This window comes from Rhinoderma darwinii, chromosome 4 (genome assembly GCF_050947455.1).
Source record: "Rhinoderma darwinii isolate aRhiDar2 chromosome 4, aRhiDar2.hap1, whole genome shotgun sequence".
Classification (NCBI taxonomy): Eukaryota; Metazoa; Chordata; class Amphibia; order Anura; family Rhinodermatidae; genus Rhinoderma; species Rhinoderma darwinii.
The window spans coordinates 250,732,451-250,748,900 of record NC_134690.1 but is presented as its reverse complement, the minus strand read 5'-3'; the positions used below and the strand labels follow the sequence as shown (position 1 = coordinate 250,748,900).

The window sequence follows — 16,450 nt, the reverse complement described above, 5'->3', positions numbered from 1 at the left end:
TTTTGCGTTTTACTAAATAGGGCTGTAAAACCTGGTCGCTTAAATCCACCCCCCCCATGTACTTGTTATATTCGGACACTCTCACTGGTTTGTGCTTGTCCGATGTTGCCCCTCTTTCCCTCACTGCCACTGTTCCTGCGGTATGAATCGTGCTTAGCACATACACGTCTTTGCGATCCCTGAACTTGACCGCCAGCAATTCTTCAGATGCATAAGCACAGGAGTCCCCCTTTACCATGCGCTTCCCCACTAATTGCTGTGGAAAACCAATTCTGTTTTTGCGCATGGTACCACATGCCCCAGTCCTTGCAGCATGCAAATGCCTAAACAGGGGCACACTCGAATAAAAATTATTACAGTACAGGTGGTACCCCTTGTGAAGCAGAGGCTGCATTATCTCCCACACGATCTTACTGCTGGTGGAAAGATCAGGGGGGCATCCAGGAACATTTATTGTGCGGTCCCGCCCTTCATAAATCCTGAAGATGGTGGTAAATTCTGACCCGCTTTCACACAATTTGTAAAGCTTAACGCCACATCTTGCCCTTTTGGAGGTAGATATTGGCGAAAGCTAAGTCTGCCATGAAAGTTGAGGAGGGATTCGTCCACACTTACATTCTGCTCAGGGGTGTAGAGTTGCAGAAATAAATTATTCAGGGAATTTATTAGCGGTCTTATTTTGAACAACCGATCCCGGTTTGCATCGGTACTTGGGGGGGCCTGTGCGTTGTCATTGAAGTGGAGGAACCTCATTATTGTCTCATAACGAGACCTGGGCATTACTGCAGAATATACTGGGGTGGCTTGGGCGGGTCTTGTTGACCAGTAAGACCTAATGGAGGGCTTTTTGACAATACCCATATTTAGGGTGAGCCCCAAAAATTTGTTTAATTCCAGCAAATTGGTCAGCGTCCAATCTCTGGCATGGGTGGATGAAGGTTTCTGCCTTATATATTGAGTGGCATATAAATTTGTTTCGTGGACAATCTGATTTAGGATGTCGTCCGTTATAAATAAATGGAAGTAATCCATTTGGACAAAATTTGTATTGTCCACGGTTATGCCAGGAGTGGCAGTAAATCCGTGGATTCTAGGCCCAAAAGATGGGGCAGGTGCCCATACAAGAGCCTGGACTGAAGGGACCAGGCTGTCCCGTGCTACAGCGCTACTTGGCCCTGCGCTTTCAAGTTCTGCAGTTTCAACTGCATCAGGGACAACGTCCCCTGAAGATGAACCTGAAGTGACGCTGTCACCGTCACTACCTAAAACAGGTTCCATCTCGGACGCCATCTCTGATGCGGTCTCCGACTCAGACCACAGCATGGCGTATGCCTCCTCGGCGCTAAACAACTTCCTCGTCATAACGTAACTAACACTAACTAAACAAATTGTTGTTTTTTTTTGTTTTTTTTTTTATATAAAACACACAAACTAACTGCTATATATATCTACACTACCGCTAACAAAAAAATAAACCGCTATTGCTATATATATTATATATATGTGGATATATATATATATAATTATATACTCCCTACCTGCCTATTCTAATAGAATAAAAGATAGAAAGGTAGATAGATAGAAAAAAAGATAGATGGATAGATAGATTGTATAGATAGATAGAAATCTATCTATACAGAGAATGTTTTATAGTGTAACTGTATTTTTTTTCACAGTATTCTTCTGGCAGCAATTCTCTCGAGTCTCTTCTTCTCCTCAAACTGAAACAATGTTTGAGGAGAAGAAAAGAGGCAGGAGATTTACTGCCAGAAAAGTCAAAATAAAACAAATGTGGTCGCTGTGATAGGTTTTCACAGCGACCACATGTTCAGGGACCATCAGATTGGTCCCTGATACTCTGCCCAGTGCCCAGAGCTGTTGGTAACAGCGTGGGCACAGGGCTGTGTGCACGCGATCGCGTGCACACTGTTTTCTATGCAGAAATGCATGTGATCGCTGTGATTGGTTGTCACAGCGATCACATGTTCAGGGGCCAAAAGATTGACCCCTGACATTCTGCCCGGTGCCCATGGCTGTTAGCAACAGCCAGGGCACAGAGCTGTGTGCACGCGATCGCGCGTGCACAGTCTCTGAAGTGCCGCCGTAAATAGTCTATACGGCGGACTTTAGAGACCCTAACCGCTGGCCGTATAAATACGGCCAGCGGTCGGGAACCTGTTAAAATGCATATTAAAATTCATTATGCCAATAGAGGCAATAGTTGAGCTGTTTAATGCATGTTTTATATTATAGTACAGAGCTAGCTAAGCTTGCCTTTAACAAAAATTTTATATTTTGCCATAATCCATTTTATGCAGCCTCTCCCTTTTATCATATTAAAATTAACAAATTTTATCACATACTTGAAGGTGTTCCCTAGTGTCTTTATGTGTATCAAATAATTTGGCAAAGGGTATCATGATTTTGGTTGTGATTAAAATCTTTTAAACGGCATTTGCCCTAAAATAAAAAGGCTATTGGTGAACATAAACTAAGCAGTTGTCCTTTCCTGCCAAGTTGTTAAATATTCTCAAGGAACATAGCAACTATTACAGATTTTTTTCACAAATGGGAAACCTGCATTGTTTTAAACATTAATACATGGCCAGTGGTTAAATTGCTGAATAGTTAGGGCACCCAGAACTCTGATAAAGCCTGGATGACCACTCCTGTGGGGGCTGTAAAGCCATCTATATTGGTTATATCTCAACGTTACCAGAAGTAAATAAAATCAAAGAACGCTAAACAGTTTTCTCATTCGTCTCATTAGAGAACACAGACTGTGAGTATATGCTGTAACCTTTAGGAGGCGTGACGCTAAGAATAAAGTGTTAGCCCTCCTACAGGTACTGAGCTAATTCTGTCTTGGCTTAGTGTTCGTACGAGGCAGACACCCCTGCTGATTCAGCAGTCTGCCTTTACTGTCGACCTCACTGTACCATTGTCTTTCTGACAAAAGGATGACAAAAGGAACAAGAGCGCAAGCTCCTCTGTCGCCCACCACCGCGTCACACCTCTTGCTCCCCACAAGTTTCCCACCTGACCTGTAGATGGCACAATGAGGGGGCATCCCTACTGGTTCTAAACCTTTGGAAGTGAAGCTGGCTGGACTGAAGAGATGGTCAGTATAGAAGATTTTGCGGATTTCACACCCCACACAGCCGCAACAAGCAGGCATGTCGTGCGCCAGGTGCATTTTATTTTTGTCATATCTTGTAGGCGTGGCGCAGACTCACTTAATACCAGGCACATCCTATTGGGCGTGAGGCAATAAAGTGGGCCTATCACCCGGCCGCCATTTTTTCTAGTTGTGGTTCCTGGCTTTTGGTCCTCTCCAGCAATTACTTCAGTCACCACGTGATTGCTGGCATCCAATTGCGGCATTAAAGGGGCAGTTCCTAATCTCCTGCGCTCTGCTCTCACTCAGAAACACAGACAAGACGGCGACACATCACATAGGACATCTTGCTGGGTGCTGCTGCTGTTGACGCTAGGATCACATCACACTGGAATCTGAGTAGGATCTGTCCTTAGGTGTTTTGTTTTTTTTTCCCCCCTCAGACTTCTCAATACTCTGAGCCAGTGTAATTGCAGGCAGGGAGCCATATACCTAGCAGAACTTAGGTAACCCCAGGCGCCATTGCACAGTTTTAAGGTTAGTGTCCGCTTCGTCCTATTGCAGTACTTGAGTGGACTAATTGTCACCAGTTTTTTTTTTTTTTTGTTTTTTTAGTTACAATGTGACATAGTGACCCCTCAACTACCATGTCAGACACCAGAGGAGAATCCTTCCTGACAGGCAACCATTGTAACTCACTATGCTTGCGCCACATGCGGCCTAAAGTTTTCATGTGGACAACCTACTCCACTGTGTGGTGCATGCTGGCCACAAGCATCCATGGCCAAGCCACCCCCCGCAATGCCCATGCCTAGTGATGAACATGCCAAACCAGAATGGGCCCTTTCCCCTTACCGGCCTGTAGGTGACCTCACTGTCACCCTGTCCATGATGGGCATTGATTAAGCCCTCTTTGGACTCCATCCACGTTTTCCTCAAGTGGCAGGCCCCAAAAACGGGTTCGATCTATTCGTTCTCATCCGCCGTCTGTATCTATTTAATCGGTGTCTACACCATCTCTCCCCCCCCCCCCACACACCCCAGGGAGCGATCTACGGCTTCCTCCACTCCTAGCGAGGGTTTTGACTAAATTTCAAATTCCAACTCAAAACTGGAGGAGCAGTCCTCTAAATTGTTTTCTAAAGTGGACAGTCTTATCACAGCGGTTTGGAACACCTTACAAATCTGACGTGGAACAGTCTCCCTCACCTGCGAATGTCACCATCCGCCATCTCAGATGGTCTTTTATAAGTGGTCCTTGATGGCGCTTCGAAAGTTCCCAAATCTTTAAGACCCGCCTGGATGAGATCATTTTGGGAGCCAATGGTGGAAAGAGCGCTTACCGGCGTCAGACCATGACCTCCAGCAAACTGGGACCTCCTTTTTGTTCCTGTCGCAGATTTTCGGTTATCGGGTTCCAGGGAAGACAACCTATCCAATCTACAGATCACTCTGGATACCCTGACCTGATTTGGATTGGATTTTCAAGCACTCCATTTCCAGCCCTGACACCTTGTCGGGTGATTACCTTTTTGGGAATGATGTTCGACACCACTCAGTTTGTGTTTTTTCTTTCTCCAAAGAAGTTGTCCGCCCTCCAATGTGGCGTATGGACCCTGCGTAGGGTGCTGCCAACTCTCTCTGATTCTGCATGAGGGTACTGGGCACCATGGTGGCTTTGAGGCCATTCCATTTGACCAATTTCACACTAGTCTGCTTCGGAGGGCCATCCTCTCCCAGTGGAACCGCTCCCTGGATTCCTTCGACTGACAAATTTGACTTCCCATGACTACGGTGATCCCTTAGTTGGTGGCTGTCCTCTCCAGCCATCCCTCGGGGGCCGCTCCTTTCCCACAGCAGGTCATATCCACGGATTCGAGCCACTGGTGTTTGGGGGGAGTTTCAAAATCTCACGTCACAAGGCCTGTGGTTCAACTAGTCCTCTCCTGGATTTTTTTCTTTTGTCTCAGTCATTGGATGAAACTTCTGTCTGGCTGTGCGGTTGGATAATGTCACGGCTGTGGGCCTATATAAATCACAGGGAAAGTAAGTGGAGTTCAGCAGCAATTGCAGAGGCCATGAAAGATTCCTTGTTCTCTCGGCAATGCACTTCCCAGGGTCGACAATTAGTTTGTGGATTTCCTCAGTTACGAATGGGTCAACCCAGGGGAGTGGTCTTCTCACCACTAGATGTTCGACCAGACTTGCTCCACATGGGAGTCCATGTTCAACCGGAATGTTCTCCAATTCATATATCTGTCTCGAGATCCCAAAGCATGTTAACACTCTGGTTTCTCCATTCTACCTAATTTATCTCTATCCCCTCTGCCCCTACTTCCCAGGCTTCTTAGGAGGATCAAGTTCAAAGGGGTTCCTATTATCCTTGTAGCTCCGGACTTGCTGTGTCACTGTTTGTACGCCGACGTGGTGGCTCCGCTGGCCAAAGTTCCTTGGCTGTTGTCTCTCCTACACGATCTACTCACTCAGGGACCTCTCTTCCACCAGAATTTACAGTCTTTGTTGAACGGCGTGGCTGTTCGTGTGATGCACACAAGGTTGAAGGCTAGAAAGCCTTTTTCAGCTCTCATTTACCACCGTGCTTGGTAGACACACTGACCGTGCTGCGGGAGGTCAAAATCTTCCTTTCTTGTTTTTTTTTCTCTGTTCTGGATTCTATAGTTTCTCCAGGACTGGGTGAATCGTAGTCTTGTACTCCGTTCTCTTAAAGAGCAGGTGTCTACATTGTCCATACTTTTCAACAGACCACTAGCTTCCAAATCTAATGTTTGGACTTTCTTGCAAAGGGTTGCTCTCACAGTTCCCACTCCTATCGATCTCCGACTCCTACCCGAGAACTCACCTTAGTTCTAACTGCACTGCGGTCGGCTCAGTTTGAGCCTCTCTGTGAGATCTCTTTTGGTCTCCTTACGTGGAAGGTGGTGTTTCTCATGGCGCTGACCTCTATCTACAGGGTTTCTGAACTGATGGCAGAATCTTGCCATTCATCAGGAGAAGGCAGTGCTGCGTACTGCGCCTTGCTTTTTGTCCAAGTTGGTCTCCTTCCACCTTTACAAGGATATCCTGTTTTGAGGAATCAGTGCTCACCATAATTTTTCTTTTTTTGTCCAGTCCACTGTGGAACACCGCTCCCACCCAATAGTTTCTGCAGTTGATATGGTTGTCAATTGAACATGGATTCTTATCTGGGTGTGTGTGAGAGGGTATTGTGTTTTTTTTTTTCTTGTTTTTTTTTTAAAAAAAAAAACCCTTCTGCTTTTCCTGCTGAATTAGCTCAGTGCTTGCAGGAGAGCCCAGCACTTTTCTTTTTTTTTATTATTCTTAGTGTCATGCCTCCTAGTAGCAACAGCATATACCCACGGTCTCGGTACCTCATTAGATTGGACGATAAAGGTATTTCAGGATGAGTGCTGAAAAACCTCCTTTTTTTTTCAACTTTAAGAAAAACAAAAGCATTTTTATGGAGAAATGTTTTGTTTTTTATAAAGTCTCTTTTTAATGAACAAATTTTCTATCTCTCGGGAATTTCTCATGTATTTTTAGTTTCAATAATTATATGTAAGTCTGTGGCAGAGAAATGATATATTGAATAATTCCCTACTTCCATAAGGGCAGCCATATTGGAGTGACAATTGTATTTTCTGTATCGACCGTGCAGCAGGGAGTGTGTGTACTTTTTGACAGCTGGAATAATTGGAAGTCAATTGACAGAGAAATGTCTCCAGGAACTGATGGAGTACAGCTGCCTCTCCACGAGACCAAATTGTGACAGGAGAGATGCATATATAGAGCCTTATCTATGTATATAGTGTTTCTGCCTTATCTAGGCCTTTGTAGTACTACAGAGTGGTCATTGACTCCACCCACCCTCTAGTTATGAGATGACTGCTCATTCTATCCCAGTCTATACTGCAAAGCTGACAAGTGGTTTACAGATAATGTGAAGCGTCAGCCTGTGGTGACCAGTCTGAAAACTGGGGTATTCAAAGGGGGTTTCCAGCCAGTAAAAATTGATTGCCTATCCTCCGTATAGGCCATCAATAGCTGATGGGTCGGGGTCTGACTCGCAGGACCCTTGCCGATCAGCTGTTTTGAAGGGGACGCATCGCTTGTACAAACGCTGCTCCCCTTCAAAACCGCTGATCGGCTGGGGTCCGTGGAGTCAGACTGGACCGATCAGCTATCGATGGCCTATCTTGAGGATAGGCCATAATTTTTACTGGCTGGAAAACAGATTTTACATTTTTGGTGTGTGTATAGTCACACAGAAAATAACTTTTTAGAATAAACACCTGATTGAAGTATTTTTTGATTATACATTCTCTAAAAAATTTTCTATCAATATGTTGAATGTACAGCAGCGTAGTGCAAGTGTTTTTTCTTTTTTCTCATAATATATTGCTTTGCTAGATTTTTTCACAGGCTCTGAATCAATTCAAGGTACTTGGTGCAAGGACATTCTGCAGACAATTATAAGCTTCACACCACATAACTGGGCTTTGCATACACTCAGCTGTTTTCCTGCTCCCCTACAGGTAAATGTTTTCACGTTCTGTATTGCTTATTTCTCCCACAAAAAGGTGGTTGACCTTTTTTACGTTGTCAAATAGGTATTTTTAATTGAAAAATAATACTTTTTGTAATTAAAATTTAGTATTACCTACATGCTTAATTTTACCTCAGCTGGAATTCTAAGGAATCCAAATTCAGCATCACTGGTTTTATATATTGTTTTTGTACTACTGTTGAACACTTCTTTTCTTCTCCCAAAACTATGGCAGGTCCGTTTTTGAAGACTGACTTTCAATGGGATGCGTCCGGTTTCCATCAGGGTTCTTGTATCTTTGATGCCAAGAATGGCACTGCACACAATCTAGCGTTCGGCACTCTTTCTTAAGTGATAGGTGCCAGCGAAAGACCTGACCCTATAATAACTTGTCAACTCAGTGTTGCTGTGTGTCTTTATTTGTTAATGTTCTAACTGTGTGACCCTTATCTAATAAAAAAAAAAAAAAAGCCTTAGACACGATATTGAGCAGAAATACGGAGAGCCGTGGAATTTATTTGAAAACGATGACATTGCATACTGCGCTGTTCAGGCAGCATTCACACGGTTTCTGAGAAAAGCTTTCTACAGCCATGTATTTTTCTCATCGAAAACAGGAATGGATCCCAGCACAAGGGAAAAGGAAAACATTCCCACACATTTGCTTATAGAATGTTTCCCTACTCCCTTGCACTGGGAACTGATCCTATTTTTAATGGGGGAAAAAAAAAATAGGTTCAAGATAGCTGCTCTCCCTAATACAGTGTGAATGCATTATAACCGTAAAATACTGTATATTAATATTCTTGTTTATTTTTATCGTTTTTGTTATGTCTCTTAATATTTTATATCTCGTTTTTTTAATAGGCTTTCTTCAAGCAGAATAATGTGCCTCAGGAAAGCCGTTTCAACCTCAAGAAAAACGTGGAAGAAGAGTATAGGAAGTGGAAGTCTATGACCAATGAAAATGATATCATCTCACACTTCTCCTTGCAGGGCTCCTCGCCTCTGTTCCTTTGTCTGCTTTGGAAAATGCTTCTAGAGACTGATCAAATCAACCAAATTGGATACAGGTAAATAAGTCTAGATTCTTTGACCATTAGAAAATATACACTAATTCAGTGTTCAAGCATTCATTCATTCATTCATTCATTCATTCATTATCTGCATAGGAGAGAGCCATAGTACAAATGATTTTAGGTGAAACTGTTCTAAGGTGAAAAATTCTTGTTTCCCTATAATGATTTTTTTTCTATGAGCTCCGTTGTGTTTTTACTTCCTACTCTTGCTTGTGCCTTGTTTCCTGGCAAACAGTCTATAGATAATTTTAAGGTTTTTTTTTCTTCTCTTAAACGAGTAGTCTTATGACGATAATCCCTCGCCTTCTACTAAGGCATATGGACTTCCTAAAGGGGCGCTTCCCCCTTTAGGTCAGACTGGATTGCCAGCCTAGTCAACCGCCATATACACATACATGACAACACACATACATACATGATTACATACATACATACATACATACATACATGCAAACATACATACATACATGCACATATAAACATACATGACAACATACATGCAAAAATACACATACATACATACATACATACATACATACATACATACATGGCAACATACATACATGCACATATACACATACATGCAAACATACATACATGTACATACATACATGGCAGCATGCATGCATACATACATACATACATACATACACATATACATACATACATACACTCACCTAAGACGTTCCCACCAAGATCTGAACGGTACCGTCACTTTTCTTCTAATGCTCCCATTCACAATAACAGAGCGGTGGGCGCAGATGACGTAATCACGTGTGCCTGATATGATTACGTCATCTGCGCCACAATGCATTGTTACTATACATGCGAGCGGCGCCAAGAAGAAGGAAGATGGCAAGTGACGGGACCTTTCAGAGCTCCGTAGGAACGTCTTAGGTGAGTTTTTTTTATTTTTTTTATATATTTTTTGTTGTTCGCCGGGTGCTGATGCAGCACCGCTGCGGCGGCTACAAACATTACATGTAGTGAGAGGGTGGGGGAGGGAAAAGTTGTTTGCCGAAACGGGGTGAGTGTAGTGTAGTTGACATTCACGGTAAGTTCGTCTCAATCGGGCTTACCATGCCCGCTTGAGACAAACATTCTCCCGATGTTGCTAGAACTACAGTATCTAGCAATGTCGGGAGCGCGCACACTGCAGAGCGGCTTGATTGACATCGAGCCGCTCACGCCCCTTTTTAGAAAAGATAACCAGCACTTGCTGAGTTATCAAGTGTAAACAAAAAGGTACTGAGGGAATGAATTTTTAAAACCTTTTAACAGCAAATGTTTTAAAATTTATTTCCTGCTTAGAATGTCAAAAGAAAAAAAATTTGAGTCAACTTGGGAATAAGCCTTTAAGTCGCTCACATGCAGCCCCCTCCTCCTGTGATAACCAGAGCGTTTTGCGGCAGAAGTAAACCGGGTGCCTGGGATAGCAGAAATGTTAATTGTTGCCATTTTGTGTCCGCTATACTAGTTTATCATCCAACTCTTGGATAAGGTACTTTGTAATTTGATTTGCAGTGTAGATTTTGGGCAAAAAACACAGGGGTAGGACAAATAGAGGGAGAAAGAGAGCTACTTATACATTGTTAGACCGTAGGTAAAGTTGGAGGGGGAAGGAGAGGGAAGAGTACAAAATGAAGTACTTTTTGAAAATACCTACCAAACCCAATGTTTGTATAATTTATTTTTCTTTGTTTTTATTTTTATTTTGGGTTTTTTCAGGGTTCTGGAGAGAATTGGTGCCAGAGCACTTGTTGCTCATGTACGCACATTTGCAGATTTTCTGGTTTATGAATTCTCCACCTCTGCTGGGGGTCAACAGCTCAATAAGTGTATTGAGATGCTCAATGACATGGTGTGGAAATACAACATTGTGACGCTGGATCGACTGATACTGTGTTTGGTAATTTTTTATTTTTCACCTTTCCTATGTTTGTTTTTCACAATTTGCAGTGGTTATTGAGTAAAATAAATATAGTTTGGGATACATAGGGATTTAACCTGGGTAATCCAGGTTCTCTAAGACATTTCTGTAGAGTGGGCAAATCAAAAAATGTTTTTCCATCATTGCTACAGGCTATGCGCAGCCATGAAGGAAATGAAGCCCAAGTGTGCTACTTTATAATTCAGTTGCTTCTTCTGAAACCAAATGACTTCAGAAACCGAGTGAGTGACTTTGTTAAAGAGAATTCCCCAGAGCACTGGCTGCAGAACGATTGGCACACCAAGCATATGAATTACCATAAGGTAAGATGAATCAGAAAATGTAAAACTTCACATCATCCTGAAATGTACATCGGTTTCAAGAAACCATTTTTGGGCCGTCATCTGAGGTAAATGCAGGCTTTTATCTTTTCCTAACTATTCCTGTGACTTGTAACCCTAAACATGGGTTTCAGACCCTAAGGCCTCATGTACACAAACGTATTTTTTTTCCTCCCGTAAATACGGGTCCTTGGTCACACTTATTCGACCCGTATTGCACCAGTATTTACGGACCCGTGCCCGTAAATACGGGTCCGGTGTCACCAGTATTCCACCCGTATTTACGGCCACGTTTTCGCTGCAAAATTGCACTGCAGTAATCCGCAGCCCCTTCTCTCGATCAGTGCAGGATAGAGAGAAGGGGCAGCCCTTTCCGCAGTAAAAGTAAAAGAAATTCATACTTACCCGGCCGTTGTCTTGGTGACCCGTCCCTCTTTTGACATCCAGCCCGACCTCCCTGGATGACGCGGCAGTCTGTGACCGCTGCAGCCTGTGATTGGCTGCAGCGGTCACATGGGCTGAAACGTCATCCCGGGAGGCCGGACCGGAGGAAGAAGCAGGGAGTTCTGGGTAAGTAACTCCTATTTTTTTTTTTTTTTACCCGTTTATCTATATTGTGATCGGTAGTCACTGTCCAGGGTGCTGAAAGAGTTACTGTCGATCGTTTAACTCTTTCAGCACCCTGGACAGTGACTATCCTCTGACGTCGCCTAGCAACTCTCCCGTAATTACGGGTGCACACACGTAGTCACCCGTAATTACGGGAGCCCCATAGACTTCTATTGGCTGCCCGTGCCGTTATTACGGCCTGAAATAGGACATGTTCTGTATTTTTCAACGGCACAGGCACCTTCCCGTAAGCATACGGGGAGGTACCCGTGGCCAATAGAAGTCTATGGGCCCGTAATTACGGCCCGTGAATACAGGCGTTTTTACGTTCGTGTGCATGGGGCCTAAACTATCTATCTTTTACTATTTAGTTAAATAGAAAAAATTTACTTCTTCTACAGGGACCAAAATAGTGCTGCAGATATTGCTGGACAATAAAGAAAATATATACGTTTATTATATGTTTATTTAACTTTTTTTTTTAAAGTAATAACAGATTTCTTGTCCGAGGCCTGTTGGCCACATCCTCTATCCTTCATTAGCTGAAAAGACTATGAACCTGTGAATACTATTAGGGTATGTGGCATATAATCTGCAGATTTTCCGGTCGGAATATTAAGGGTATGTTCACACGAGGGTGTCCGTAAAGGCTGAAATTACGGGGATGTTTCAGCCTGAAAACATCCCCGTAATTTCAGCCGTACCGGCATGTGCAGGCGCTTGAACGCCGCGTCCATTACGGACGTAAATGGCGCTGCTATTCATTGGAGTCAATGAATAACGGCTCCAATTACGGCCAAAGAAGTGACAGGTCACTTTTTTGACGCGGGCGTCTATTTACGCGCCGTCATTTGACAGCGGCGCGTAAATTACGCCTCGTGTGAACAGACAAACGTCTGCCCATTGCTTTCAATGGGCAGATGTTTGTCAGCGCTATTGAGGCGCTATTTTCGGACGTAATTCGGGGCAAAAACGCCCGAATTACGTCCGTAAATAGGCCGTGTGAACATACCCTCAGTGTTTACAGTGGCAGCAGAGGGGATGCGATTTCAGCAAATCTCATCCACATGCTGCAGAAAAAAACATCTCAGAATACATGCGGAATTGACCTGCGGTGTATAAATTGACATGCTGCGGACTTAATTTCTGTTGTGGAAATGCCGTGAACTTGTTGCATGTTTTCCCCAAAGACTTGCATGGGAACTTAAAATCTGCAAGTATGATTTGTTGCAGATCTTACTGCGTCTCTATTGTGGGATCGCAGCAAATCCACTGAACTTTTGCAGGTGCACATTTTACTTAAAGAGGCTCTGTCACCAGATTGTAAATGCACCTTTTCCTACCTAATCTGATTGGCGCTATAATGTAGATAAGTGGTTTTTATTTTGAAAAACGATAATTTTTGAGCAAATTATGAGCAAGTTTAGGTTTATGCTAAATAGTTTCTTAATGACCAACTGGGCATGTTTTTACTTTTTACCAACTGGGCGTTAATCCGCGTCATACACTTCTCATTGTTCCAGCCCAGCTTCTTTCACTGCACAATCACACTGGGCTGGAATAATGAGAAGTGTATGAGGCTGATTGGTCAGCATCATACACTCCCCTGTACAACGCCCAGTTGGTAACAAGTAAAAACACGCCCAGTTGGTCATTAAGAAACTAATTAGCATAAATCTAAAATTTTATAAACCGCACGTCCTGGCTAGAGGTAATGTATATTCATTATCAGGACACTGCAGTAATGTTAGTGTTTGTGTATGTGGCTGCACATAGCGATATATCTATATCGCTAGTACAGTGTAAATGAATGGAGAGAAGTGTATGACGATGATTGGTCAGCATCTGTACAACGCCCACTTAGTCTAAAGTAAAAACACGCCCACTTGGGCATTAAACTCATTAGCATAAAGCTAAAAAATCGCTCATAAAGTGGTTTAAAATAGATTGTTGTTCTAAATAAAAAGCATTACTGTCATTACAACATTACCTACATTACAGCGCCGATCTCATTATATAGGAGACAGGGCACTTATAATGTGGTGACAGAGCCTCTTTAAATCGTTTAAACAAAGCCCTTCTTCAAGGCTCACCCCCTCCCTTATGGTAAATACTCCATTCTCCCTAGGATGATTAATCTGCTCCTTACAAGAATAATAAAAACATTCAATTTAAGAACACATAACATAGAATTGTTTCAAGGCAACTTCTGACTTAGATTTAATATATTAGTTTTTACTTATTAATCTCAAGATGGCTCCTTCAGGCCACAACATTGATTCCAACGATCCAAAATGGACGGCTACCATACAAGATGGAGTCCATGCAAAATGTCATCTTTTAAACATATTCTAATCACTTTCACAAAAAGTTTATAATAAATAAAAATCCAAAGTAAATAAAAATAAAACCCACTTTTTCCCCTTACAAAATGCCTTATGAAAAGTTACATATATTTGGTATCGCAGCGTCCGTCACGACCCCAACTATAAAGCTATTACATTATTTAACCCGCTCTGCGAACTTTGTAAAAAAAAATAAAAAACAATTCAAGAAATGCTGTTTTCTGTGCATCCTGCCTTTAAAAGAAAAAAAAAAAAATAGCATGTACTCCAAAATGGTACCAATAAAAACTAAACGTCGTCGCACAAAAACTTTTGGCTCTTCAAATACGGAGACACAAAAACAAATTATTTTGAAAAAAAAGTTTACTGTGTCAATGTAGTAAAACCTAAAAATTTAGTATCGGAACAACCCGCTTAATAAAGTTGTTTTATTTATACCGCACGGTAAATGGCGTAAATTTAAGATGCAAAAAAGTGGTGAAATTGCGGGGTTTTTTTTCTAAACCTCCCCCCCCCAAAAAAGTTAATGAAAGTTAACTTAGAAATTATATGAGCACCATTTTGGGGTAATTAGAAAATAAAACTTGTCCGCAAAAAACAAGCCCTATACAGCTATGTCAACGTCAAAATTAAAAAAAGTTGTAGCTCTTTGAATAAGACAATGGAAAAATGTCAAAAATAGCTTGGACATTAAGGTCTAAAATAGGCTGGTCACTAAGGGGTTAATAAGTACATGTCCATTTTGAATTTTGTAAAGATTAGTACTATGTATTTATTTGTATTTTTTTCCAGAAATACCCAGAAAAGCTTTATTTTGAAGGCTTGGCAGAACAAGTCAACCCACCTGTGCAGATCCAGCCCCAATACCTTCCAATCTACTTTGGAAATGTGTGCCTTCGTTTCTTGCCAGTATTCGACATTGTAATCCATAGGTTTCTGGAGCTGCTTCCGGTTTCGAAGTCATTGGAAACATTACTTGACCATCTTGGAGGCCTGTACAAGTTCCATGGTGAGTCCGTTATTAGCATTAAATCTTAATTACCATGTAAAGGGTTGGGAGACAATGAGAATAACTTTTACACAGTAAAGCCAATCTCTCAAATGTTGTGTTCTACCCTTTGCAAAGACAAAATTATAAAGACTGGTATGAAGTTATAAAATGCGGAGTTTGCTTTTTGAACCTTCACTTTTTAGAATTATTTGAAACAAATTAATAGTATGATAAGATGCAGTAAAGTGTACAAAGCAGCAAATTCCCCCCGCCTTTGGTCTTTTCTCTGTTTTGTTGCATTACACCTGTTCTGAAAGGCCCCTGAGTCTGCAACACCACTAAGCAGCAAGCATGTAGACCAAGGAGCTCTCCAAACTGGTCAAAGACCTAGCATAGATCAGGGTTGGGTTATTAAAAAAAAAATATCTCAAACTTTGAACATCCCTTGGAGCACCATTAAATCCATTATAACGAAATAAAGTATGATCCAAACTACAAACCTGACAATAGAATGCTGCCCACCACCAGATCTCTGAGCGGGCAAGGAGGGCAATAATCAGAGATTTAACAAAGACACCAACGATAACACCTTGATGGAGCTCCAAAGATCCACGACCGAAGATATACACTCCATAGAGTGGGGCTCTATGGAAGAGTGGGCAGAAAAGCCATTGCTTATTGAAAAACTTGAGCACCAAAGAGCAGGCTACCTAAACACATGGAAGAATGTCAGATGAAACTAAAATCTAACTTTTTGGCTATCATGGGAAAAACTATATGTGATGCAAACCCAACACTTTCCATCGGGTTGAAATCACAGTGAAGCATGGTGGTGGCAGCATCATGCTGTGGGGATGTTTTTCATTGGCTGGTTAGGATTGTAGGAAAGATGGGTGGCAGTAAATAAAGGACCATTCTTGAGGAAAACTGCTTGCCTGAGATTTGAGACTGGGATGTAGGCTCACCTTCCAGCAAGACAATGACCCTCAACATACTGCTAAAGCTACCCTGCAGTAGTCTAAGGGGAAACATGTGACTGTCAAAGCCCAAACCTCAATCCAATTGAGAATCTGTGGCATGACTTGAAGACGCTGTACACTAACACAACACATCTAACTTGAAGGAGTTGGAGCAGTTTTGCCTGGAAGAATTGGCAACATTCCATGTGTCTAGATGTGCTATGATTATAGAGACAAACCCCATGAGACTCGCATCTGTAATTGAAGCAAAAGGTGGCTCCACAAAGTATTCACTTTCAGGGGGTGAATAGTTTAAAGTTCTCTGGTTTTTTGTCTGAATTATTGTGTCATTAAAAATATTTTTCCTCTTCACAGTGGTGGACCTGTGTAAATCAAATGGTATAAATCCCCCAAAATCCATGTCAATTCTAGGTTGTAATGCAACAAAACAGGAAAATCACTAAATGGGGGCGTGGGTTCAATACTTTTGCAAGGCACTGTATAATTTTTATTC

General features: G+C 42.2%; 1 protein-coding gene across 2 annotated transcripts in view; it reads left to right on the top strand.

Moving 5' to 3' along the window:
• The window catches only part of MED23 (mediator complex subunit 23), a 115,726-nt gene that overhangs the window by 67,475 nt on the left and 31,801 nt on the right, over positions 1–16,450 (top strand). For both annotated transcript variants that reach the window (XM_075862388.1, XM_075862387.1), the window contains exons 18-22: positions 7,547–7,671; positions 8,550–8,755; positions 10,490–10,670; positions 10,844–11,014; positions 14,779–14,995. In XM_075862388.1, the coding sequence (XP_075718503.1) occupies positions 7,547–7,671; positions 8,550–8,755; positions 10,490–10,670; positions 10,844–11,014; positions 14,779–14,995 (900 nt within the window). The remainder of the gene's footprint in view (positions 1–7,546; positions 7,672–8,549; positions 8,756–10,489; positions 10,671–10,843; positions 11,015–14,778; positions 14,996–16,450) is intronic.